This window comes from Coregonus lavaretus (assembly GCF_964263955.1).
Source record: "Coregonus lavaretus genome assembly, chromosome: 7".
Lineage (NCBI taxonomy): Eukaryota > Metazoa > Chordata > Actinopteri > Salmoniformes > Salmonidae > Coregonus > Coregonus lavaretus.
The window spans coordinates 27,110,626-27,138,066 of record NC_139994.1 but is presented as its reverse complement, the minus strand read 5'-3'; the positions used below and the strand labels follow the sequence as shown (position 1 = coordinate 27,138,066).

At 43.9% G+C, this 27,441-nt stretch overlaps 1 protein-coding gene across 1 annotated transcript; it reads left to right on the top strand.

Annotated features, from left to right (window-relative positions):
* Positions 1 to 254: 254 nt before the first annotated feature.
* On the top strand, positions 255 to 27,441 carry LOC311132480 (uncharacterized protein; the record flags this gene model as incomplete). The annotated part of the gene is made up of 19 exons (XM_084165765.1): positions 255 to 648; positions 1,173 to 2,261; positions 2,742 to 2,857; positions 14,141 to 14,294; positions 14,410 to 14,688; positions 15,522 to 15,803; positions 16,716 to 16,826; positions 17,130 to 18,323; positions 22,358 to 22,480; positions 22,585 to 22,728; positions 23,213 to 23,332; positions 23,591 to 23,737; positions 23,882 to 24,024; positions 24,144 to 24,276; positions 24,383 to 24,534; positions 24,996 to 25,092; positions 25,643 to 25,804; positions 26,001 to 26,164; positions 26,299 to 27,441. The coding sequence occupies 19 exons, from the start codon at positions 255 to 257 to the stop codon at positions 26,395 to 26,397; spliced, it is 5,103 nt and encodes a 1,700-aa protein (XP_084021891.1). The 3' UTR covers positions 26,398 to 27,441.

Below are 27,441 nucleotides of genomic sequence, written 5' to 3'. Positions count from 1 at the left end.
TGCGATACAGTGGCGAGGGAGTCTTTGAATATCCTTCACTTTGAGGCAACGGTTCTACAGATTCACATGAATAAGGCAACCCCTTGATGAGAAAACCCCTTGACTTATAGGCACCTCCACAGCAGAGAGTTTATCCCTCTGCCCCAGCCTTTCCTTGAAAACTGTCATTTTTTGAAGTGGTCTACTATCAGTTTCTCTTCAACCAACAAAGACAATTGCCCTCCCCTCCACCTGAAGGCAACTTCCAGCCCAAAATGCTTCTTGTCCCATCCTTCCTCCTCCTGCTCCTCGCCTGCCCTGCCCTCCTGACCCCATCAGGTTCCCAGAGCCTGCAGACTGGGGATCAAAGGGCACCCAGGGACACAAAGACAGAGGGTGGTGGGCAGCCAATCAAAGTGGTGATCTCTGAGGCGTGTGTTCAGGGGGACTCCAGTCAGACTCAGGGCAAGGAACTGGACCTTGAGCCTGGTTCTCCTCTAGTCCTTACCTATCGAATCCGACTGGTTCCAGGGTCGTGCGGAGGCGGGTGCGAGGCCGAGTTTGCTGCCCTGCGAGACCGTCTGGAGAGGCTGGAGAAGGAGGTGTCGTCATTGAGGGAGAAGTGTGGAGGCCCAGAGGGGGGCTGCTGCACGTCCCAACAGAGCAAAGGTACAGTAGGACTGCTGCCAGGTGACTCACTGAGCAACTGGGTCTGGTTTTGACCATCACATGGCTTCCCCTCATAGCTCCTCCCATCTCACTGAATCACCCAACTGGTTCTCATTTGAGCACACACACACACACACACACACACACACACACACACACGCGCACGCAGGTTGCACACACAGCTCTCACATTAATATTAAAAACGATCCATCACTGACCTCAATCATGATCACATTTTGAACTGGCAGACTACAGCCATGCTCATATGATCTAACTGACCTGAGTAATGAGGACTCTGCTAATGGGCTCGATCAATCAGAGCAAGTATAGGACAAGGTCCAGCTCTAACTTGCTGCCCAAAGTGATCTCAGACAATCCTCCTAATTTAGCTCTCCACCCTTCTCTCAATGTGGGACACTTTCAGCAACAGCACGGATAGTTTATCCACTAATCTGTTCAAAATATCAATACACTGTAGTGGCTTACTGCTTTACTCTGTGTCGCTGTCCGAACCACCTCTCTAGGTGCTGAGTGCTCCATCAAGCCGGAGGGAGACGAGTGTCCTAATGAGTGCAGTGACCAGGGACGCTGTGAGGACGGCAAGTGTGTCTGCTTCCCAAGGTTTAGTGGTCCCGACTGCAGTTTGTCTGACTGCCCCGGCAACTGCAATGACAAAGGAAAGTGTGTGAACGGCCAGTGTGTGTGCGACCCAGGTTTCACAGGGCCAGACTGCTCTTCAGAGTCCTGTCCTGGAAACTGTAACAACAAGGGGCGATGTGTGAACGGCCAGTGTGTGTGCGACCCAGGTTTCACAGGGCCAGACTGCTCTTCAGAGTCCTGTCCTGGAAACTGTAACAACAAGGGGCGATGTGTGAACGGCCAGTGTGTGTGCGACCCAGGTTTCACAGGGCCAGACTGCTCTTCAGAGTCCTGTCCTGGAAACTGTAACAACAAGGGGCGATGTGTGAACGGCCAGTGTGTGTGCGACCCAGGTTTCACAGGGCCAGACTGCTCTTCAGAGTCCTGTCCTGGAAACTGTAACAACAAGGGGCGATGTGTGAATGGCCAGTGTGTGTGCGACCCAGGTTTCACAGGGCCAGACTGCTCTTCAGAGTCCTGTCCTGGAAATTGTAACAACAAGGGGCGATGTGTGAACGGCCAGTGTGTGTGCAACACTGGCTTCACAGGCCCAGACTGCTCTACCAAGGCATGTCCTGGAAACTGCAAAAACAGGGGGAAGTGTGTGAATGGTAAGTGTGTGTGTCATAGTGGTTTTACGGGGCCAGACTGCTCTACCAAGTCCTGCCCTGGCAACTGCAGCAACCGTGGAAAGTGTGTGAATGGCCAATGTGTCTGCGACAGCGGCTTTACGGGGCCGGACTGTTCCGCCAAAGCGTGTCCCAATAACTGCAGCAACAAGGGAAATTGCGTGAATGGGAAGTGCGTGTGTGAAGTGGGCTTCAGTGGACAGGACTGCGCCGCTAAGGGCTGTCCCGATAACTGCAGCAACAAAGGGCGCTGCGTGAAGGGGAGGTGTGTGTGCCGCCGTGGTTTCGCCGCCCCAGACTGCAGCCAGTGTGAAGCTGGGTTCACTGGAGCTGACTGTGGCACCGGTGAGTCATCCAAATATTCTCCATAAAACACTCTCAAGGCTGCAATTGCCTTTTAATATTGTCCAGTGAAAAAGATTACACACTGTATTAGCCACAGGGCAGTGTTAATATATCATACTGTACAGTCAGTGTGGAATATAGTATTCCTTTCTATCCCATTCGACATACTGTTATATGTGCCACGCTATGTTTTCAAATACTGTATGGACTTGCTGTGTGTAGACCATGACCATATGTTGCAGCTTGAGGTGCTTACACAAATTGATTAATGGACCTGTACCTTTTAGGAAAATAGGACTCTGTATTTTACATTGACTTTACAGTTAAATGGGGGAAATGTGCCAGCTGCGCAAAAGGATGCCTTATTGCCTTTAAAATCGATTCCACAGTAAATCCCTTTAGCTATTGCAAGGAAACATTGCATGGCTTTGTTGGCTTGAATGACTGGAACTAAGCCCCTAACCCCTCCCCTGTCTCTAGCCATGTCTGGTGTGTCCCAGCTCAACACCAAGGACATCACTGAATCCTCTGTTACCCTCTTCTGGACCCCACCTCCAGTCCAGTATGACACCTACCACGTCACCTTCGCCAGCCAGGTAATAACACCCTACACACCCTACTCACAATTTCTTAAGAAGTTGTGAGTTGTGAATCTGGGCCCTGACTAAAGCACAAAGTAAACTGAACTTGAGAAACAACTGTTAGACAACAGACGTACATTATTGGGACAGTGACATATTTCTTGTTGTTTTGGCTCTGTACTCAAGCACTTTGGATTTGAAATGATACAATGACTATGAGGTTAAAGTACAGACTGTCAGCTGTCATCCATATCTTGTGAACCGTTTAGAAATTACAGCACTTTTTGTACATAGTCCCCCCATTTTAGGGGATCAAAAGTATTGGGACAAATTCACTTATATGTTTATTAAAGTAGTCAAAAGTTTAGTATTTGGTCATGGGACCAAATATGAAACTTTAGACTACTTTAACAAACACAAGTGAATTTCTTCCAATTCATAGCATGCAATGATTACATTTACATTTACATTTACATCATTTAGCAGACGCTCTTATCAAGCTTGTGACTACGAACTTGTTGGATGCATTTGCTGTTTCTTTTGGTTGCGTTTCAGATGATTTTGTGCCCAATAGAAATGAATGGTAAATAATGTATTGTGTCATTTTGAAGTCACTTTTATTATAAATAAGAATATAATATGTTTTTAAGCACTTCTATGTTAATGTGGATGTTACCATGATTACGGAAAATCCTGAATGAATCGGGAATAATGATGAGTGAGAAAGTTACAGATGCACAAATATCATACACCCAAGACATGCTAACCTCTCATTATTACAATAACAGGGGAGGTTAGCATCTTTGGGGGGGTATGATATTTATGCCTCTGTAATTTTCACTCATCATTATTCACGATTCATTCAGGATTATCCTTAATCATGGTAGCATCCACATTAATGTAGAAACATATTATATTCTTATTTACAATAAAAGTGACACAATACATTATTCACCATTAATTTCTATTGGACACAAATAATCTGAAACACGGGACCAAATACTTAACTTTTTACTACTTTAATATACATATAAGTGAATTTGCCCCAATACTTTTGGTCCCCTAAAATGGGGGGACTATGTACAAAAAGTAATTTCTAAACGGTTCACCCGATATGGATGAAAATACCCTCAAAAGTGCTGGAGTACAGAGCCAAAACAACAGCAAATACTTTTGGAGCTCACTATATTAGCTGAGAATGGTCTCATGGCACGAAGCCCAGTTCTCATTCCAGGTTTTAAGACTTGTTTTTGGGGCAAATTTCCTCATCAATCTACACACAATACCCCATAATGACAAAGCGAAAACAGTTTTAGACATTTTTGCAAATGCATATAAAAAAAAAACTGAAATACCTTATTTACAAAAGTATTCAGATCCTTTGCTATGAGACTCGAAATTGAGGTCAGGTGCATCCTGTTTCCATTGATAATCCTTCAGATGTTTTTACAACTTGATTGGAGTCCCCCTGTGGTAAATTAAATTGATTGGACATGATTTGGAAAGGCACACACCTGTCTATATAAGGTCCCACAATGCATGTCAGAGCAAAAACCAAGCCATGAGGTCGAAGGAATTGTCCGTAGAGCTACGAGACAGGATTGTGTTGAGGCACAGATCTGGGGAAGGGTACCAAAAAATGTCTGCAGCATTGAAGGTCCCCAAGAACACAGTGGCTTCCATCATTCTTAAATGGAAAAAGTTTGGAACCCCAAGACTCTTCCTAGAGCTGGCCGCCCGACCAAACTGAGCAATCGGGGGAGAAGGGCCTTGGTCAGGGAGGTGACCAAGAACCCAATGGTCACTGAAAGAGCTCCAGAGTTCCTCTGTGGAGATGGGAGAACCTTCCAGAAGGACAACCATCTCTGCAGCACTCCACCAATCAGGCCTTTATGGTAGAATGGCCAGACGGAAGCCACTCCTCAGTAAAAGGCACATGACAGCCCGCTTGGAGTTTGACAAAAGACACCTAAAGGACTCAGACCATGAGAAACAAGATTCTCTGGTCTGATGAAACCAAGATTGAACTCTTTGGCCTGAATGCCAAGCGTCACATCTGGAGGAAACCTGGCACCATCCCTACGGTGAAGCATGGTGGTGGCAGCATCATGCTGTGGGGATGTTTTTCAGTGGCAGGGACTGGGAGACTAGTCAGGATCGAGGGAAAGATGAACGGAGCAAAGTACAGAGAGATCCTTGATGAAAACCTGCTCTGGAGCGCTCAGGACCTCAGACTGGGGTGAAGGTTCACCTTCCAACAATGACCCTAAGCACACAGCCAAGACAACGCAGGAGTGGCTTCGGGACAAGTCTCTGGATGTCCTTGAGTGGCCCAGCCAGAACCCGGACTTGAAGCCGATCAAACATCTCTGGAGAGACCTAAAAATAGCTGTGCAGCGACGCTCTCATCCAACCTGACACAGCTTGAGAGGATCTGCAGAGAAGAATGGGAGAAACTCCCCAACTACAGGTGTGCCAAGCTTGTAGCATCATACCCAAGAAGATCAACAAAGTACTGAGTAAAGGGTCTGAATACGTATGTAAATGTGATATTTCAGTTTTTTGCTTTGTCATTATGGTATATTTAACATTTAACATTTAAGTCATTTAGCAGACGCTCTTATCCAGAGCGACTTACAAATTGGTGCATTCAACTTAGGATAGCCAGTGGGACAACCACCACTGGGGGATGGGGGGTGTAGAATGATTACTGTTAGACTATTCCAGTTATTCCTTAAAGAGGTAGGGTTTCAAGTGTCTCCGAAAGGTGGTCAGTGACTCTGCTGTCCTGGCGTCATGGGGGAGCTTGTTCCACCATTGGGGTGCCAGAGCAGCGAATAACTTTGACTGGGCTGAGCGGGAACTCTGCTTCCGTAGAGGTAGGGGGCTAGCAGGCCAGAGGTGGATGAACGTAGTGCCCTCGCTTGGGTGTAGGGTCTGATCAGAGCCTGAAGGTAAGGAGGTGCCGTTCCCCTCACAGCTCCGTAAGCAAGCACCATGGTTTTGTAGTAGATGCAAGCTTCAACTGGAAGCCAGTGGAGTGTGCGGAGGAGCGGGGTGACATGAGAGAACTTGGGAAAGTTGAACACCAGACGGGCTGCAGCGTTCTGGATAAATTGTAGGGGATTAATGGCACAGGCAGGGAGCCCAGCCAACAGCGAGTTGCAGTAATCCAGACGGGAGATGACAAGTGGTCCTCTGTAGCTCAGCTGGTAGAGCACGGCGCTTGTAACGCCAAGGTAGTGGGTTCGATCCCCGGGACCACCCATACACAAAAAAATTAATAATGTATGCACGCGTGACTGTAAGTCGCTTTGGATAAAAGTGTCTGCTAAACTGCATATTTTTTTTTTATTTAAGTGCCTGGATTAGGACCTGTGCCGCTTTCTGTGTAAGGTAGGGTCGTACTCTGCGAATGTTGTAGAGCATGGATCTATAGGATCGGGTCACCGCTTTGATGTTAGCGGAGAACGACCAAGCCAAGGTTCCTTGCACTCTAGGAGGAGGACACAATGGAGTTGTCAACCGTGATGACGAGATCATGGATTGGGCAGTCCTTCCCCGGGAGGAAGAGCAGCTCCATCTTGCCGAGGTTCAGCTTGAGGTGGTGATCCGACATCCACACTGATATGTCTGCCAGACATGCAGAGATGCGATTCGCCACCTGGTTATCAGAAGGGGGACAGGAGAAAATTAATTGTAGGAGAGACCATGTGAGGATATGACAGAGCCAAGTGACTTGTTGTATAGAGAGAATAGGAGAGGGCCTAGAACTGAGACCTGGGGGACACCAGTGGTGAGAGCACGTGGTGCGGAGACAGATTCTCGCCACGCCACCTGGTAGGAGCGACCTGTCAGGTAGGACGCAATCCAAGAGTGAGCAGCGCTGGAGATGCCCAACTCAGAGAGGGTGGAGAGGAGGATCTGATGGTTCACAGTATCAAAGTCAGCAGATAGGTCTAGAAGGATAAGAGCAGAGGAGAGAGAGTTAGCTTTAGCAGTGCGGAGAGCCTCCGTGACACAGAGAAGAGCAGTCTCAGTTGAATGACCAGTCTTGAAACCTGACTGGTTTGGATCAAGAAGGTCATTCTGAGAGAGATAGCAGGAGAGTTGGCTAGAGACAGCACGCTCAAGAGTTTTGGAGAGAAAAGAAAGAAGGGATACTGGTCTGTAGTTTTTGACATTGGAGGGATCGAGTGTAGGTTTTTTGAGGAGGGGTGCAACTCTCGCTCTCTTGAAGACGGAAGGGACATATCCAGCGGTCAAGGATGAGTTGATGAGCGAGGTGAGGTAAGGGAGAAGGTCTCCGGAAATGGTTTGGAGAAGAGAGGAGGGGATAGGGTCAAGCAGGCAGGTTGTTGGGCGGCCGGCCGTCACAAGTCGCAAGATTTCATCTGGAGAGAGAGGGGAGAAAGAAGTCAAAGCATAGGGTAGGGCAGTGTGAGCAGGACCAGCGGTGTCATTTGACTTAATAAATGAGGATCAGATGTCATTAACCTTCTTTTCAAAATGGTTGACGAAGTCATCCACAGAGAGGGAGGAGGGAGGGGGAGGAGGAGGAGGATTCAGCAGGGAGGAGAAGGTGGCAAAGAGCTTCCTAGGGTTAGAGGCAGAAGCTTGAAATTTAGAGTGGTAGAAAGTGGCTTTAGCAGCAGAAACAGAGGAAGAAAATGTAGAGAGGAGGGAGTGAAAAGATGACAGGTCCGCAGGGAGTCTAGTTTTCCTCCATTTCCGCTCGGCTGCCCTGTTCTGTGAGTTCGCAATGAGTCGTCAAGCCACGGAGCAGGGGGGAGGACCGAGCCGGCCGGGAGGATAGGGGACATAGAGAGTCAAAAGATGCAGAAAGGGAGGAGAGGAGGGTTGAGGAGGCAGAATCAGGAGATCGGAGGGAGAAGGATTTAGCAGAGGGAAGAGATGATAGAATGGAAGAGGAGAGAGCAGCGGGAGAGAGAGAGCGAAGGTTGCGACGGCACATTACCATCTGAGTAGGGGCAGAGTGAGGAGAGGTTTGTAGGAGAGCGAGAGAGAAAAGGATACAAAGTAGTGGTCGGAGACCTGGAGGGGAGTTGCAGTGAGATTAGTAGAAGAACAGGATCTAGTAAAGATGAGGTCAAGCGTATTGCCTGCCTTGTGAGTAGGGGGGGACGGTGAGAGGGTGAGGTCAAAAAAGGAAAGGAGTGGAAAGAAGGAGGCAGAGAGAAATTAGTCAAAGGCAGACGTAGGGAGGTTAAAGTCACCCAGAACTGTGAGGGGTGAGCCATCCACAGGAAAGGAACTTGTCAAGCTCATTGATGAACTCTCCAAGGAAACCTGGAGGGCAATAAATGATAAGGATGTTAAGCTTGAATAGGCTAGTGACTGTGACAGCATGGAATTCAAATGAGGAGATAGACAGATGGGGGGTCAGGGGGAAAAGAGTCCACTTGGAAGAGATGAGGATTCCTGTGCCACCGCCGCGCTGACCAGATGCTCTTGGGGTATGCGAGAACACATGATCAGACGAGGAAAGAGCAGTAGGAGTAGCAGTGTTTTCTGTGGGAATCCATGTTTCCGTCAGCGCCAAGAAGTCGAGGGACTGGAGGGTAGCATAGGCTGAGATTATCTCTGCCTTGTTGGCCGCAGAATGGCAGTTCTGTGTGTAGATTGATGAGAAGAAAAAAACAATTTAATCAATTTTAGAATAAGGCTGTAACATAACAAATGTGGAAAAAGTCAAGGGGTCTGAATACTTTCCGAATGCACTGAGTGTACAAAACATTAAGAACACCTTCCTAATACACCTTCCAATTCGTCGGGGCATGGACTCCACAAGGTGTCAAAAGCGTTCCACAGGGATGCTGGCCCATGTTGACTACAAGGCTTTCCCCCAGTTGTCAAGCTGTCTGGATGTCCTTTGGGTGGTGGACCATTCTTGATACACACGGGAAACTGTTGAGCTTGAAGAACCCAGCAGCGTTGCAGTTCTTGACACAAACCGGTGTGCCTGGCACCTACTACCATACCACGTTCAAAGGCACTTAAATATTTTGTCTTGCCCATTCACCCTCTTAATGGCACACATACACAATCCATGTCTCAATTGTGTCACCTCCCCTTCATCTACACTGATTGAACTGGATTTAACAAGTGGCATCAATAAGGGATCATAGCTTTCACCTGGATTCACCTGGTCAGTCTATGTCATGGAAAGAGCTATGTCAGTGTATACAGCATTTACAGTCTCCGCTAACGCCGGAACATTGCCTTTAAATTTCAATCATGTTGTAACCATGAACCTCCACCATACGGATTTAATAGAGCCCTTAGTTTTCTATACCAAAGAGTGCAAATCATGCCAAAATAATTCAATCCAAAAAGATTGACCTTGAGAACAGTAACACACCACAGTTTGACAGCTGAGCAGCAGAAGTCCATCACACAACTGAAAGGTGACTCCATACGCAACAGTTACTGGCAGGGGAGCCTCAGGCCATGTCAGAAACAGATGACTCTCAAGCCCTCTTAACTCATTACTGTGTTTTTCAATTTCAATTCAGTCATTAATTTCACTAAGCCTTTGAAGACCTCCTGTAGCTCAGTTGGTAGAGCATGCCGCTTGCAACGCCAGGGTTGTGGGTTCGATTCCCACGGGGGGCCAGTATGAAAAATGTATGCACTCGCTAACTGTAAGTCGCTCTGGATAAGAGCGTCGACTAAAATGTAAATGTAAGACTTTCAAATGGCAAAAAATGAGTTTCACTGAGCAAAACCCATTAGTGGACTATTGGAGTACATAACATGGTTTTATAGATGCTGTAAATGTGCAGATATTCAAACGCTTTGCCAAAAGAAATAGCAGTGGACATTTAGCCAGTTTCTGTTTAATGACGTTTGGCGTTAACAAACTGTCACCTCAGTACATACTGATTTGCTTTTACTGGTTCAACTTATATGGTTGGATTCACAGCCATAGTAACCACAGAATGGAGGACATAATATTTTAAGTGTGTTGTTGTATTAAATTTGTTCAGCAGCTCATGGTATCAATCAGTGGATTGAAGAGATCAAATCCAGTTTCCAATATCAAAGGTAGCTAATGGATGAAATAAATGAATTTCAGTGAATTCACAGAGACATATGCTACCAATTGCATTCAAAGCTGCCTTTGTGCTCTTTGTTTTGAGTACAGGATGTTATTAATTTTTCACTGATTTGCACTACAGAATGATGTAGTCTAGTGCTGGACGCTTAACTTCCTATTGAGTTCCAGTTCACTTAACATACAGTAGCCTGGACACTATGTATAAAAAAGGGTACATTGTTATGATCTAATACAATATCCGGGCCATGTGTGCAACTTTTCACTTGCAGGTCACCCACTGTAATTGTCCCTTAAAAGCCCAGTGCAGTCAAAACATTTGATTTCCCTATGATTTATATACACTGCTCAAAAAAATAAAAGGAACACTTAAACAACACAATGTAACTCCAAGTCAATCACATTTCTGTGAAATCAAACTGTCCACTTAGGAAGCAACACTGATTGACAATACATTTCACATGCTGTTGTGCAAATGGAATAGACAACAGGTGGAAATTATAGGCAATTAGCAAGACACCCCCAATAAAGAAGTGGTTCTGCAGGTGGTGACCACAGACCACTTCTCAGGTCCTATGCTTTCTGGCTGATGTTTTGGTCACTTTTGAATGCTGGCGGTGCTTTCACTCTAGTGGTAGCATGAGACGGAGTCTACAACCCACACAAGTGGCTCAGGTAGTGCAGCTCATCCAGGATGGCACATCAATGCGAGCTGTGGCAAGAAGGTTTGCTGTGTCTGTCAGCGTAGTGTCCAGAGCATGGAGGCGCTACCAGGAGACAGGCCAGTACATCAGGAGACGTGGAGGAGGCCGTAGGAGGGCAACAACCCAGCAGCAGGACCGCTACCTCCGCCTTTGTGCAAGGAGGAGCAGGAGGAGCACTGCCAGAGCCCTGCAAAATGACCTCCAGCAGGCCACAAATGTGCATGTGTCTGCTCAAACTCCATGAGGGTGGTATGAGGGCCCGACGTCCACAGGTGGGGGTTGTGCTTACAGCCCAACACCGTGCAGGACGTTTGGCATTTGCCAGAGAACACCAAGATTGGCAAATTCGCCACTGGCGCCCTGTGCTCTTCACAGATGAAAGCAGGTTCACACTGAGCACGTGACAGACGTGACAGAGTCTGGAGACGCCGTGGAGAACGTTCTGCTGCCTGCAACATCCTCCAGCATGACCGGTTTGGCGGTGGGTCAGTCATGGTGTGGGGTGGCATTTCTTTGGGGGGCCGCACAGCCCTCCATGTGCTCGCCAGAGGTAGCCTGGCTGCCATTAGGTACCGAGATGAGATCCTCAGACCCCTTGTGAGACCATATGCTGGTGCAGTTGGCCCTGGGTTCCTCCTAATGCAAGACAATGCTAGACCTCATGTGGCTGGAGTGTGTCAGCAGTTCCTGCAAGAGGAAGGCATTGATGCTATGGACTGGCCCGCCCGTTCCCCAGACCTGAATCCAATTGAGCACATCTGGGACATCATGTCTCGCTCCATCCACCAACGCCACGTTGCACCACAGACTGTCCAGGAGTTGGCGGATGCTTTAGTCCAGGTCTGGGAGGAGATCCCTCAGGAGACCATCCGCCACCTCATCAGGAGCATGCCCAGCTGTTGTAGGGAGGTCATACAGGCACGTGGAGGCCACACACACTACTGAGCCTCATTTTGACTTGTTTTAAGGACATTACATCAAAGTTGGATCAGCCTGTAGTGTGGTTTTCCACTTTAATTTTGAGGGTGACTCCAAATCCAGACCTCCATGGGTTGATAAATTTGATTTCCATTGATAACTTTTGTGTGATTTTGTTGTCAGCACATTCAACTATGTAAAGAAAAAAGTATTTAATAAGATTATTTCATTCATTCAGATCTAGGATGTGTTGTTTAAGTGTTCCCTTCATTTTTTTGAGCAGTGTATATTTCCACACTATGAGGTTGGACTAATACTGTGAAATTGTGAAAATGATGATAATGCCCTTTTAGCGTAAGAGCTGTTTGAAAAGCCAGTCTGAAATGTCCACCTGTTTTGGGGCCTCCTGTGTGGCTAATTTGGTAGAGCATGGTGCTTGCTACGCCAGGGTTGTGGGTTTGATTCCCACGGGGACCAGTCGAAAAAGAAAAAATATTTATGCGCTCACTACTTACTGTAAATCACTCGAGCGTCTGCTAAATTACTCAAATGTGGGATGGAGTTTCGGAGGCATCACCAGGCGGTAAATTAGTTAATAGACCAATAAGAAAGAGTTCCAAACCTCTCTGCCAATAGCAGCTATTTTTCAATTCTCCCCTCCCCACTCAGACCACTCCCAGACAGTCCTAGCAAAATTCTTGCTTGAGAAATTGCTCTTTGCTAAGCTAATTTTGTTTATTTTTAACCATTTTAATTGAAAATAATCACTGTAAGGTACTTAATTGTTACCCAGAAATGATTTGATATTGAGATTTAAAAAACGGCTGCATTGGAGCTTTAATAAAACATATGCTCCCAATCTGCACAGAGGGGTGATGTCAGACTTAACAATGACAAACTCGATTGGTACTCATCATGCACATGTTATTGGACCTTGCTATTACAGCAGACACAAGCACTCTAGAGAAGCAGTATCTATGTCATTAAAATACTAATCTACAACACAGTAACAAAGAGAAACACCTTAATGACAACCTAGCACAAATCCCACTCCCCTCTTTTTCCTACTTAATGTAATTCTTTCAATGTGTGAATGAGATTATTGTTCTTCATAAAAAACAACAACAGGGGAAACAGCCTATTTTTCCATACGTGACAGGGGTAGGTGTGAGAAGAAATATGGCGGAAGTGAGAACATCCTTGTAAAGGGAATAAATACAACTGAAGAGAGGAGAGAAAATTAGGGATGAGGACAATGAGCAAAGGAGAAAGTCATAGCAACAACAGTTAGGGAAAGGGAAGGATAATGGGAGAAAGAGAGAGTGGGCAGCAAGGGAGAAGAAAATATGTGGGATGCTTGTTGCTAGGGCAGCCATAAACACTGTCAAAAACATGGCCCTGACCAGAGAAATGACTTCACTGGTCGGCAGCTGTGACACATAGCAGAAGAGAATGAATGAGGGAGATATACAGTCATCTCTCATGTTTACAGATAAACAACACACGTAGAGTAAACAGGGGGCAAACCCCACATTGTGCAAGATAAAGCACAACAACACACTCATCTCTTGAAATTACTGCTGAAAATGTTGAGGCATATGACACACAGATCAATGATGGGCAACACGGCAACCCAGCTGGGTCCCATTTCCCCTATGAGAAAATATATTATACAATGGAGAAAAACTCGGAGAACATATTGGAGTAATTGAGTAAACCCTGAAACTACTGCTTTTAAATTAATGGAAATACTGGCATTTTCCAATACATAGATTGAAGAATAACAAGCTGATACTGTTTTTGTTTTAATAGCATCTTTTATATGTTTTTTATATATATATATATTTTTTTTATATATACTGTAGAGGGTAGATCAGCTTAATATTGCAGATAGATTGTAACTTCCATCAATGTAATTGTCTGCATCACTTCTTTTATAAGGTGGTTTCTCAAATGATCACATACCAAAAAAGGAAATTGCGAAAGTTGGAACGTGAATGGCTGACCATAGTTGAGTGGTGTTGCCAGATGCTGTGTATACTGTAATGTTTTTTTGTGTGACACCATTTGTCAAAGCTTTGTGATCTACTGGGTTTCCCCTATATGTTAATAATGAAATACTTTCACAATAGTACTATTACATCATTGGAATATGAGACTGTTTATCTCATTGCCAAGAAAATAATAATATTAAAAAAAGCTGCCCACCCAAGTTATAATTCCCAACAGAGACATAATGTTTCTATTTTGTCTGATGATGTTGTACTGCATAGCTGTTGACTTGTGTAGTAACGTGATTGTGAGGCCCATTGTGGACAATACATTTGAGTCCAGTTGCTAATTTAGAGTTGGCTCGATTGACGTTGCCAAAATATCTCAATATAGGCTTCGGCTTGACAGAATTAGTAAATTAGCCTACTCTCCCTGCTGGTAAGCATACAGTACATGCACCCATTCTATATAATCTTTAACACAGATTCTGATTACCATTACTTTAGCAAATTAATTGAAATACCAGTAGGCCATTTAATCATTATTATTATTAATCCTCCTGATATCTGTTCTAACATTGACTTTATCGTTTTCTGTGCCACACAGAAAGAGGGCGATCAACAGATAACATCTCAAGTTGGAGGGAAGCTCGTGACCTACACCCAAACAGGGCTGGCGGCCGGGCAAGAGTACACAGTGACAATCAAGGGAGAAATAAATGGGAGAATGGGCACTGAGAGCACAGCAGAATTCACAACCCGTGAGTCAGGAAACCACATTTTGTATCCCCTTATTATCATCTGTTACTTCGGTTATCAATAAATATAAATGCTAAGTCGTTTTTTCCCAATGCTTTTCCCCGACCCACCACCCAGTTATCTCTGGACCCACAAACCTTCAAGTTGTGAAGACAACCACAACATCTGCAGTTGTCCAATGGGAACAATCGCAAGGAGACATCGACAGGTATCGCTTAACTGTTGCACCCAATCAGACAGACGGAACAGCCAAGGGAAGACAAGACCTGACCCTGCCCCCTGAGAGGGACTCTGCCCAGATTGACGGTTTGGACCCGGGGCATTTGTATGACATTACACTAGTGGCTGAAAAAGGCAGGATCAAGAGCAAGCCAGCAACAGTCCAAGTCACACCTGGTGAGTTTTATTGGATGAGGGGGTTGCTTACTTTAGTTACTACATTGCATATGAAAATATCCAGAAAATAGATTGTATAAGAAGCAATCTTTATTTAGTGTATCATATTCTTTATTAGTTTATTTGGAAATAATGACCATAAAAAGTATAATATATTTTAAGATAAGAGTTATACAGTCATGAAACAACAAATAAATTGTGAACTAAGCAGAAGAAGCAGGAGAGAAAGAGAAAGTCATCATTATGTTTAAAAAGAGAGAGAAATCTATGAAACAAATTGGATTCCCTGGCAATGTGAATTAATATGCAAGGGAGGCCAGTCCTGCTCCTGTGAAGTGTTATCCCACTAAAGTTAACATGTCTAGGCAAGTCATTATTCAATAGAGCAGGTCACTGGAAGTGAAATGAAAATAGCTTGAAATGAATTGAGGTACAATATAAAAACTCCTCCTGGAGCTAAGCTGATCTCTCTTTGTAAAATATATTTTCATTTTCATTCTTTATGTTTGATGATTTATGCTTCTCTCTTTCTCGACAGTTGCAGCACACACTTAACTCACAACATTGAATATTTCAGCACCCGAACAATGAATGGCAAGGTTGTTTTGATGTCCAAATATAATAATCTTTCCACTTTTCCCTGCAGGTTTAACAGCATATAGGCCAACTATTGTCAATGCAGGTGTTGTTGGAAAACAGGATAATTAAAAGTGTTCAGTTAAAATGTAATATTTTTGATTTTCCCATTTGGATCTAACAGTGCTTCCCTCTTTTAGTTGGATCAAAAAACATTTTGTTATCTTTGATTACAAATGATCGCTTCATGCCTTTAGGAAGATCCACAAAGACAATATCCAGGGTGACCATGGACACTGTGACCATACAGGTAGCACCAGGAGTAGAAAGCCATGATGAAGACCCAGCAAGGAATACAAAGCCTGTGAAGGCCATCTTCTACTCAAAGGCCAATGGTGAAGAACCAGAGCGTGGAAAGAATAGCAGTGGACCAGGCTCTGTAACAGTCAAAGGCACCAATGGAACCAAAGAGGTCCCGTCTGTTACAACCAGCACAAGACCACTTGTCAACACAAAATACAGGGTTGTACATAAACCAGGTGATAGAATAACCTTGCCCAGGAAGCCATACATTGGAGGCTCTATCCGTTTCAATGGTACAAGAGTAGGCCAGGGTGGGAGGAGAGTGGGTCACAGTCTTCTGAAAAAGCCTTCAAGCAGAAATCCATTGGAGGGGCCAAAGGTCAAGAAGACCTTAAATACTGACACTAAACCAGAAAATCCCATTGTTGGGGACAGGACTATAGCTATAACTGTGAAAGACACTAAGCTGAAGACAACTCCTCTTGGAGAAAAAGATGGAACTTCGACAAAGACATATCCTGTTGGAAGCCTTCCTGAAAATGCCACTCCGAGCTCTGGTTCTGAACAACCAACAGTGATTCCCGGCTTAAAGGACCTACCTGATAGAAAAAAGGGTACAGAGACTGAAACAAATGAGCCAGGACAAGGGACAGATGGTCTGGAGCCTACAACCACATCAGAAAATAATACTACTGTTCACCTGAATGGGAAGAAATGTGTCAACAAGATTAAATTGACACACAGGAAAGTCAATGTGACCCGTAGAGAGAGAGTCATTGGGGGGAGGGTCAATGGCACAATAGTTAAAAGTAAACCCACAACAGAGCAGGGGTTTGCTGAAAAAGAGGACAGTGCCCTAAAAGTGTCTGAAACAAGACATTCCAAGACTACATTTCCTGAGCGCAACCTGTTAATTCACACACAGAGAAAAGCAGATGACATTGCTCCACACACCACACAAAGTCCTACATATCCAACTTCCTCTTCACCTTCACCAGTATCACCTACTTCCTACATGTCACTTTCTTCAGCTCCTGCAAAACTTGATGAATCAATGACCGGTATCGGTCAACCCATGGCTGACAGAGATGTGGTGAATACAAAGACTTTGCCTGTTCCCCAATCCCAATCCTCTAACCTACCTCCAGAAGGGGAACCAACATCCTCCAGCGAATCAGAACAAAATGGCAATAGACCATCTCCTTCCAACTCTGAGGACTCATACTCAGATAAAGTGAATGTTGCTGTAGCAGATGTGGGTATCAGCAGAGATGGAGAGAAAACAACTGACGTGGGATTGTTTGGAACCAAACAAAACAAGACAAAGACTTTGAGAGTGGGTGGCACACCACCTTTTCGGCGCCTACCTCCAAAGGGGCCCTACCAACGCCGCCCAAACCTAAATATGAGACCATTCCAAAACAGGACACGTTCACCTTCTTCAGCTCCCACAAAACAAAATGAATCAAAGACCGGTATGGGTCAACCCATGACTGACAGACAAGTGGTGTTTGCAAAGACATTGCTTGTTTCCCCAGCCCAATCCTCAACCCTCCATCCAGATGCTCAGCCAGAGAGGGCACCAAAATCCTCCAGTGAATCAGAACAGAGTGGCAAAGAAGACTATTCATCATCTTCCTCCACTTCAGAGGAATCAGACTCTACTAAAGAAAATGTTGCAGTGGCAGAGGATGGTATGAGCACAGACAGAGATAGGGCAACTTACGTGGTGTCGTCTGGAACTGAACAAAACAAGTCAAAGACTCTGACAGTGGGCGGCACACCACCCTTACGCCGTCTACCTCCTAAGTGGACTCAGCAACGCCGCCCACACCCAAATATGGGACCATTCCAAAACAGGACACGAACAAACCTGAGACCCCCACAGCATCCATCAAGAGGCCCCATACGCAGACCTTTCCCACCTAAACTGACAAACAGGGACAACGGCATCATCGTTCAAACCACTCAACCGGTGGAGCAGGGCTCCTACAGCACCAGCCATAATGACACAAACACAGACCGTAAGCCCAAAACTCTCTTCAAGAGAACAAATGCCACAGCTAGTAAAATAGCACGAGGTCAAACATATATGAGAAATAACGGTAGTTTGAGCCAAAGGGGCCAAGATTCAAAAACAGGTCATCATGACAAAGGTAGCCAAGTGAGTAAGACTGCTGATTCAAAAGACAGCCCAAACCAGATAAATGGATCAGATGCCACTACTACTGGAAAAACAGGCCAGCCTCTAAACTCAGTGGGGGTTCAAAGCATAACCTCAGGAGGTTTCGTACTTGTTTGGGGAGCACCAGAGGGGATGTACAGAAATTTCATAGTAACCCGGGAAGAGCATGGAAGTAAGAATGAGGCAGAGAAAGAGGAGGAAGAGGAAGTGGAGGAGAGGGAGAGTGAGTCAGAGGAGGATAGTGAGGAGGAAGGGGAGGGGGAGGCAAAAACTGAGAAGGAGAACAACGGGAATGAGGAGGAAAGTGAAATGGGGGTGAGTCAAGGTAAGGGGGGAGTGGAGGAGAACACTGTTACCAATAGCAAAAGTGATAACCATAGACAGAACAGCAACAGTAATACTTTGGCTAAAGTTGGTGACGGGGGTACAATCAAGTTCTCCAAAGTCCTTCCAGGGTCGGCTCGCTTATTCCCATTCCAGAATCTCCATCCACAGACACGCTATTCCCTGTCCGTGTTTGGGAAGGGTCCCGGACTACGCTCCAAAATTCACAGACTCATCGTCAGCACAGGTACTTGCCATAGTTAAATCTCTACCAACTACTACAAGGGTTCATTAGCTCATTGTTCAAGCACAGGACTTCTCTTTTGATGAACTATGCAAGTTATTCAAGACACCCAAGTTAGATGCCGATACATCCTCTCACCATTTTAGGTGAGGTATACTTACACAGCTGCTTGATCCATATCCATTTCAAGAGCCGTCACACTCTTGGTACTGTAACTTCCTGAATTACAGTACTTCATCATGTTTGTTGTTCATTTGCATCATCTGCTTATTGATACCGTGAGCTGTGTTTCTTTTGGTTTGTCCTTGACAACCAAGAGCTTTTAATTAAAGCAATGGTAAATCAATCCAAAGCTTTAATTACAAATTATAAACTGGGTGGTTTGAGCCCTGAATGCTGATTGGCTGAAAGCCGTGGTATATCAGACCGTATACCATGTGTATGACAAAAAATTACATTTTACTGTTGTAATTATGTTGGTAACCAGTTTATATTAGCAATAAGGCACCTCTGGGGTTTGTGGTATATGGCCAATATACCATGGTTAATGGCTGTATCCAGGCACTCTGCGTTGTGTCGTGCATAAAAGAACAGCCCTTAGCCGTGGTATATTGGCCATATACCACACCTCCTCTGGCATTATTGCTTATATGCAATGACCAAACAATCATGCATCTGTGCTAATCATTGTTTATACCATGTTGTGCAGTGATTAGTGCAATTGTGATGTGTGGTGTTCATACTGGGTGCATTGTGGAAAAACAGGTATGATTGCCAAAAACATGGGCTGTTCCTAACTGGGAAACTATTTGAAGCACATCCCATCAGAAAATGTGAACGTGAGTTCATAATCTCCAAAATGTAGGTTATGTTGAGGGATACTCTTTCATTAAGGTAATTTCCGCTATATAATATATAATAATTACTTTTGTAACAGTTGCAGATGCAGGTTTTTGATCAGTGATAAATCTTACACAATCAACACGATTACATAGCCTCCCTAGTCCATATACGACATTTCACATACAGCCTGTGTTTTCCATTTTGTACATGGACAGTATGTCAACCCAAACACATCCATGTGTTAAGCACATACAGTGCCTTCAGAAAGTATTCACACCCCTTGACTTATTCCACATTTTGTTGTGTTACAGCCTGAATTCAAAATGATTTAAATATATTATTTTCTCACCCATCTACACACAATACCCCATAATGACAAAGTGAAAACATGTTTTTTAGAAATTTTACCAAATCTATTGAAAATGAAATACAGAAATATCTCATTTACATAAGTATTCACACCCCAGAGTAAATACTTTGCAGAAGCACCTTTAGCGGCGATTACAGCTGAGTCTTTTTGGGTAAGTCTCAAAGAGCTTTGCACACCTGGATTGTACAATATTTGCGCATTATTCTTTTTTAAATTCTTCAAGCTCTGTCAAGTTGATTGTTGATCATTGCTAGACAGCCATTTTCAAATCTTGCCATAGATTTTGAAGCCGATTTAAGTCACAACTGTAACTAGGCCACTCAACATTCAATGTCGTCTTGGTAAGAAACTCCAGTGTAGATTTGGCCTTGTGTTTTAGGTTATTGTCCTGCTGAAAGGTGAATTTGTCTCCCAGTGTCTGTTGGAAAGCAGACAACCAGGTTTTCCTCTAGGATTTTGCCTGTCCTTATAGCTGTATTCCATTTCTTTTTATCCTAAAAAACTCCCTAGTCCTTGCCGTTGACAAGCAAAACCATAACATTTTACATTTTAGTCATTTAGCAGACGCTCTTATCCAGAGAGACTTACAGTTAGTGAGTGCATACATTATTTTATTTTTTCATACTGGAATCGAACCCACAACCCTGGCATTGCAAATGCCATGCTCTACCAACTGAGCTACATCCCTGCCGGCCATTCCCTCCCCTACCCTGGACGACGCTGGGCCAATTGTGCGCCGCCCCATGGGTCTCCCGGTCGCGGCCTGCTACGACAGAGCCTGGATTCGAACCAGGATCTCTAGTGGCACAGCTAGCACTGCGATGCAGTGCCTTAGACCACTGCGCCACTCGGGAGGCATAACATGATGCAGCCACCACCATGCTTGAAAATATGAAGAGTTGTACTCAATGATGTGTTGGATTTGCCCCAAACATAACACTTTGTATTCAGGACAAAAAGTTATTTTCTTTGCCAATTTTTTTGCTGTATTATTTAAGTGTCTTGTTGCAAACAGGATGCATGTTTTGGAATTTGTACAGGCTTCCTTCTTTTCACTCTGTCATTTAGGTTAGTATTGTGGAGTAACTGCAATGTTGTTGATCCACCCTCAGTTTTCTCATATCACAACCATTAAACTCTGTAACTGTTTTAAAATCACCATTGGCCTCATGGTGAAATCCCTGAGCAGTTTCCTTCCTCTCCGGCAACTGAGTTAGGAAGGATGCCTGTATCTTTGTAGTGACTGGATGTATTGATACTCCATCCAAAGCCTAATTAATAATGTCACCATGCTCAAGGGGATATTCAGCATCTGCTTTTTATTTTTACACATATACCAATCGGTGCTCTTCTTTGCGAGGCATTAAAAAACCTCCCTTGTCTTTGTGGTTGAATCTGTGCTTAAAATTCACTACTCGATTGAGGGACCCTTTAGATAATTGTATGTGTGGGGTACAGAGCTGGGGTAGTTATACAAAAATCATGTTAACCACTGTTATTTAACACTATATGAATCCATGCAACTTATTATGCGATTTGTTAAGCACATTTTTACTCCTGAACTTATTTAAGCTTGCCATAACAAAGGGGTTGAATATTTATTGACTCAAGAGATTTCAGCTTTTAATTTTTTATTAATTTCAAAGATTTTCTACAAACGAAATTCCACTTTGACATTATGGGGTATTGTGTGTAGATCAGTGACACAAAATCTCAATTTAATCAATACAAATCCAGGCTGTAACACAACAAAATGTGGAAAAAGTAAAAAGAGGTGTGAATACTTTCTAAAGGCACTGTACTAATGAAAATGACTCTATTCATGAGACAGTCTAAAAGACTTCAACCATTCAGCCACAACCGCCATTCACTGCTGGTCTGATCTTCTCTCACTTAGGGTAAGCTTTAAGTCAGCAACCTTCATTGGCTCCCTTCATCACTCACAAAACCCAGGGTAAGACCATGGTTGGTCCCTATGGTTTTTCCTGATCTTAAGCGTGAAATGTACAGATTTTAATCCTATGAGTCTTTTTAAAATATATTTGTAAAAATAAATAAAAAAGAACGGAATTCTACAAGCTTTTAACGATTACATAGTTTTTTTGTTTTTTCAGAGGGTGAGGTCTCAAATGGTATTTGGAATCATTATGGCAGGATTCTTCTCACTCAAGGTTGAAAATCTGTTGGTCAACACATTTCTTATTCCTTAGAAATTATCTTTCTCTTGCTTTATCTCTCCTATTCTTGTATTAAAATAATTTGGGGTATGTATTTGTTATCAACATCACTTCAATTTTTCCTGTCTCCTGTTATAACTTTTTCTCTTTCCTGCCAACTTCTTTTTTTTTTTTTCAGGATCAAAAGACCAGCTCAACATTAATATTTCATCCTTTTCCCTTGCTGCTTTCCAGGGTCCAACATCTGCATTTAACAGTGAAACCTTTGTCTGTGTTAGTATATGCTATACTGTGTATACTGTATATATGTTTGCACTGTACATATATACCCAAACTCAATGGAGCACTAATAATAACAGCGTGAGTAAACAAGAAGTACAATATAAAAGTATGGGTGCACCTACATTTTAGGGTATATTGATCTTTCTTCTCCGTATATGTAGTATGACTTACCTCAAGTCTCCATTTTCTCTTTCTCAAATATATTCTATATTTTTCTATATTCTATATATTCTATATTTGTCTTTCTTACACTTTTTATTTGTCTTTATTTGTTTTTATGTGTCTTTCTGTCTGCGTTTGTCTTTCTATCTTTTGTTTCTCTTTTTCACTCTCAATCACACATAATATTCCCCTGCCATGCCCAGGTCCAGAGCCTCCCTCAGGTCTTCTCTTCAGTGAAGTGACTGAGACGTCTCTCTCTGTGTCCTGGACCAAGCCAAAAGGTCCAGTGAGTGGCTTCAAGGTCACCTACACTCACACACAGGAAGGTAGGTGCTTACACTACGGTAATGTTCTGTTGGTCAATATCCTGGCTGTGGAGTCACATCAGTTCATTGTGTATTCACATCGCAATTTGCCCGTTCTGTTCCAGGGGAGCCTCTCTCCGTATCAGTGGACTCTGTGGATTCCACTCTGCCACTGACAAAGCTCTCTCCAGGGTCCTCCTATGAGGTCAGCGTGATATCCGTCCTTGGACTGGACGAGAGCGATGCAATCAAAGACCTGGTTATGACACGTAAGTTTACTTCAGTCATACTGTTGACTTTCAGTTTTAGGATTAATGCTAATTTACAGGAAGTTGTCAGATTGTAAATTATAGGAAGTTAGACTATCAACAGCCACTTTTTTTGGTCCTTGGTGGTGTCTTGGTCAACACATTTAAGTTAAGCATTAAAAACCACATTAGAGATGTATTTTTTGTTTTGTTTCTTACTTTCGTGTGTATGGTGTTTTTCTCTGCATTTTATATGGGTTCTGTGTTCTCATAATTGTTCTAGCAGGTGCAGGATCTGAGAAAGATCTGTGCATTTTCATATTTTCTCAAATGGTCTATTCTGGAGCTGTTTCAACTTCAATTTCAAAATACTTTATTAGCAAGAATGAGATTCCTATGTATGTTGCTAAATCTAATGATATATCGAAGGGGTTTGATTTCACATTGTGATAACTAACGCTCCCTTTCTCTTGGCTTCATTTTTTCAAACCCAAACCATTCTTAGTCCCTGACCCTCCAACGGATCTCAGGGCCATTAATGTCACAGACACCAAGGCCTTGCTGCTATGGCGACCAGCACTGGCAACGGTCGACCGTTACGTCATAGTTTATGGCTCTGAAAAAGGTAAGGGGTATCATAAGTTGGATATCCATTACAACAATACCCTGTGGGGCTTTTAGAGCATTTCCTTTCCAGTTGGAGCTTTCCACAGGCAAGATGAGATCATAGTATTTGTATTGGACAGTCAGTTTATGACCACCCCAACAGCATTACAATATAAACACTGAGAAATAAATTAAATCCTGCTGCCTACCTCTCTCCCCTGCCACTCACCTGCTCTCTCTCTGCCGCTTACTTGTTTCTATGTCAACCAAGGGTCAGATGATGCGAAGATCACTGTATCGGGCAACGCGGCGGAGCAGCAGCTGAAAGGCCTGCAGGGCTCCACTATGTACAAGGTCACAGTCACCAGTCAGCTGGGCAACCTGGACAGCTCTGCCGCCATCACCGTCTTCACCACCACCGGTGGTCAGTCCGCACACACACCCTCTCAAACTACCTTAATGCTTAAACCAATCAACTCACCTAAGACCGAGAAGAAAAGGAAGGCTGATCTTTTCATTGAATCCCACAACTGAGCTTCTTGTGATTGTGTCCATGTCCATCCGGCAGGATCCGCGAAAGTCGGGGAAGTCCCGCGTGACCTGAAGGCCAGTCAGGTGACTCCTCGCTCAGCGTTGTTGACATGGAAAGCACCTTCTGCCGCTGTGGGAAGCTACAAGCTGACCTATCAAACGGAGGGACAGGAGATGCAGGTGAGGAACACTGATTAAAAGGTGGAGACAGACACACATTCTATTTTATTCAGTATAGTAAATTAGGACAAAATGCAACAAACTCTGGTCTAGACAGATTACCTATTTCTTCTCAACAGGAGGTTACCATTGACTCCACAGTAACAGAGTTCAAGTTAACCAGGCTGCATCCCATGTCCAAGTACACGGTGCAGCTACAGGGAGAGAGGGGAGGGAGCTACACTGCTACAATTTCCACTGAGTTCACCACAGGTAAGTGGTATTTGACTTTATTAAAAAAAACTTTATAAAAACGAAATAAATACATCGAAAGCACAGCTTCATAAAGTTGGGCTCTCTTTTTGATTTTGTCTGTCAGGGAATCTCCGATACCCCTTCCCAAGTGACTGTTCCCAGGAGCTGCTAAACGGGATACATGAGTCTGGAGAGGTGGAGATCTTCCCCAAGGGAAAGCAGGGAAAACCAGTGTTGGTCTACTGCGACCAGGTGACTGATGGAGGCGGCTGGACGGTAAGAGAAGATGATTGTGAGAGGGACCATGTGTCTATACTGTTGGTGAATAGAGAGATTGGTATTTAAAATATATTCAGATGTAGACAATAGATTTAGCATAATTTGTGGCAAATGAAATACATTTAACTGCATAATGGCAATATCCCTTAAAGGAAAATACCACTCAAAAACTATCTTTTGCTATTTTGTATTTCATTAGTCCACTGTAGATACAGTCCCAAAATGTTTTGCATGTCTGCAATCAAGTTTTCAAGATATAGAACTTTCAAAATAAGTTTATCTTGAAGACTTGATTGCTGACATGCAAAAAAAATTGGGACTGGATCAAAAGTGGACTAATGAAATACCAAATACCAAAATAGTTTTGGAGTGGTATTTTCCTCTAACTGACATGAGAGGGAGTTAACGGTTGGTTAAGGATGGTATATGTCTGCTGTATGAGCGTGTGTGCTTTACAGGTTTTCCAGAGAAGGATGGATGGGAAAACGGACTTCTTCAGAGGCTGGAAGAACTACAGCAAAGGGTTTGGAGAACTGAGTGGGGAATTTTGGCTGGGTGAGAGTCATTCATCACACTAAGTTTGTTTTCACCCACTTCAGCAGCAGTGCACCAGCATAACATCAAACAGAACTGTTATATTGACGACTCAAAAGCTAAACTATGTCACTCTTATGTACACAGTGCATGACAGATCAACTCTGTAAATAGACCCATTGCTAGGCAGATAAATTAAACAGTATAACGCCAGATGAGAAGGATCAATTTAATGTGGAAATGTATGGCAAGAGGGTAGAAAAAAAGCGACTACTGGCACTATTGGTGCACAAACAGAAGGACAACCAAGAGCAGTAGCAGAGGGCCTATCATTCATCAAAGCCCTTTAACTTTATTGGATCGATTGGCTGAGCATTAGCGCTGGTAGCGCACTATCCAGTATTCTATCATTGAGGGGCATCATGCTCATTTCTACTGTGTAGATCTGATGAAAATAAGTCTTCAGCACCCCCTAGAGGCAACACATATAGTTTACTTCAGGAGCTCGGCAGTAAACAGTTTTTTGTCTGCTATAACACCTTGTTTCCCACTCATCTCTATCCATCTATAGGTAATGACAACCTACACAATCTAACCAGCATGGCACCAATGACACTACGTGTGGACCTCCGTGCAGGGGACGAATCAGTGTTTGCCAAGTACTCTGTATTCACAGTGGACACTGTTAGGAGGAACTATGCTCTCAAAGTGTCTGGGTACAGCGGTACAGCAGGTGAGAACAGAATGTGTTCACTAAAAAGGATTGACTTCTTATTGTGCATATTTCCACATAATCATTAAACCCATCCCTTCTTCTTTTCTCATTATCCCTCTCTTCCACACCTCCTGTTTCCCTCCTCACACCTGCCATCTGTCTTTCCACTCTACCTCCCTTTTCCCATTCCCTCTCTACTTTTTCGTCTTCGTAGGCGACTCTATGAGTTACCACAACGCACGCCTGTTCTCTACCAGAGACAGAGACCCCATGCCTTTCATCACCCGCTGCGCCATGTCCTATAGAGGGGGTTGGTGGTACAAGAACTGCCACCAGGCCAACCTTAATGGCCTCTACGACACCAGTGTGAATCACCAGGTAATGCCAGCTGACTTCATACCTCATTTCACTATTTCAGAGTCTATGTCACCAAAGTAATCCAAGGCAACTCTTCGAGAACAATCAATTCGATTTTGGGGTTGTTTGTTAACTGAATTGTCTCTGTGTCTCAGGGTGTGATCTGGACTGCCTGGAAAGGAAAGGACTTTTCCATCCCTTTCACTGAGATGAAGCTCCGACCAACATCTTTCACCCCTCCAACTCAGGGATAATGACAAAGTGGTGGACAGAAAATGAGAAGGGGAGAGAGGCACAATTTATGATCACAGACACACATCCAGGTAACTGCCCAAATACAGGAAACATCAACATAAAGTGTCTTGATAGGGCGTTGGGTCACCACGAGCCAGAATAGCTTCAATGCGCCTTGGTAGAGATTCTGCAAGTGTCTGAAACTCTATTGGAGGGATGCGACACCATTCTTCCACGAGAAATTCCATCATTTGGTGTTTTGTTGATGGTAGTGGAAAACGCTATCTCAGGCACCGCTTCAGAATCTCCCACAAGTGTTCAATTGGGTTGAGATCTGGTGACTGAGACACACACACCCTTTAAACCCCCGGTGCTCTTTTGAGACCCCTCTTACAAAGTCACTGAGATCTCTTCTTCTAGCAATGGTAGCCAAATGAATGGGCAACTGGCTATTTTTATACATGGCCCTAAGCATGATGTTAATTGCTTAATTAACTCAGGAACCATACCTGTGTGGAAGCACTTGCTTTCAACATACTTTCTTTGTATCCCTCATTTACTCGTGTTCCCTTTATTTTGGCAGTTACCTGTACATAAGCACACACGCAAACAAACACACACTCAATCACGCATGCATAGACAGTACATGCACCTATTAGCTACAGTTTGAAAATCTCCCAATGCCTTGCTCTCCAGACTAAAGCAATTAGATTTTTTCAAATGTATAGAGGACAGTTATCTGTATGTTATATTGTACAGTTTCTAGATTATCTTTGCGATTTCCCTTATTATTTTTAAACTCTAAGTGTTGTGGCACCCCTTGCGTCAGCTGTAAAAATGTATGCACTGTCCCCTGGCTATGATGGTACAACCGTGGAAATGAGCGCGTGAATAATGGAGATTTCTGTTTGTACTTGACTGGTAATTATCGAGTTTTGGTGTTTGTCCTTTGTTTGTCTTATTTGTGGCTGTTTGTCCTGTATTTTCTGTTGCCCCAATTCTCAAATGGTAATTGCTACAATAATAAAATAATGGTGGAACATGGGCAGCAGAAGCCGCTCACT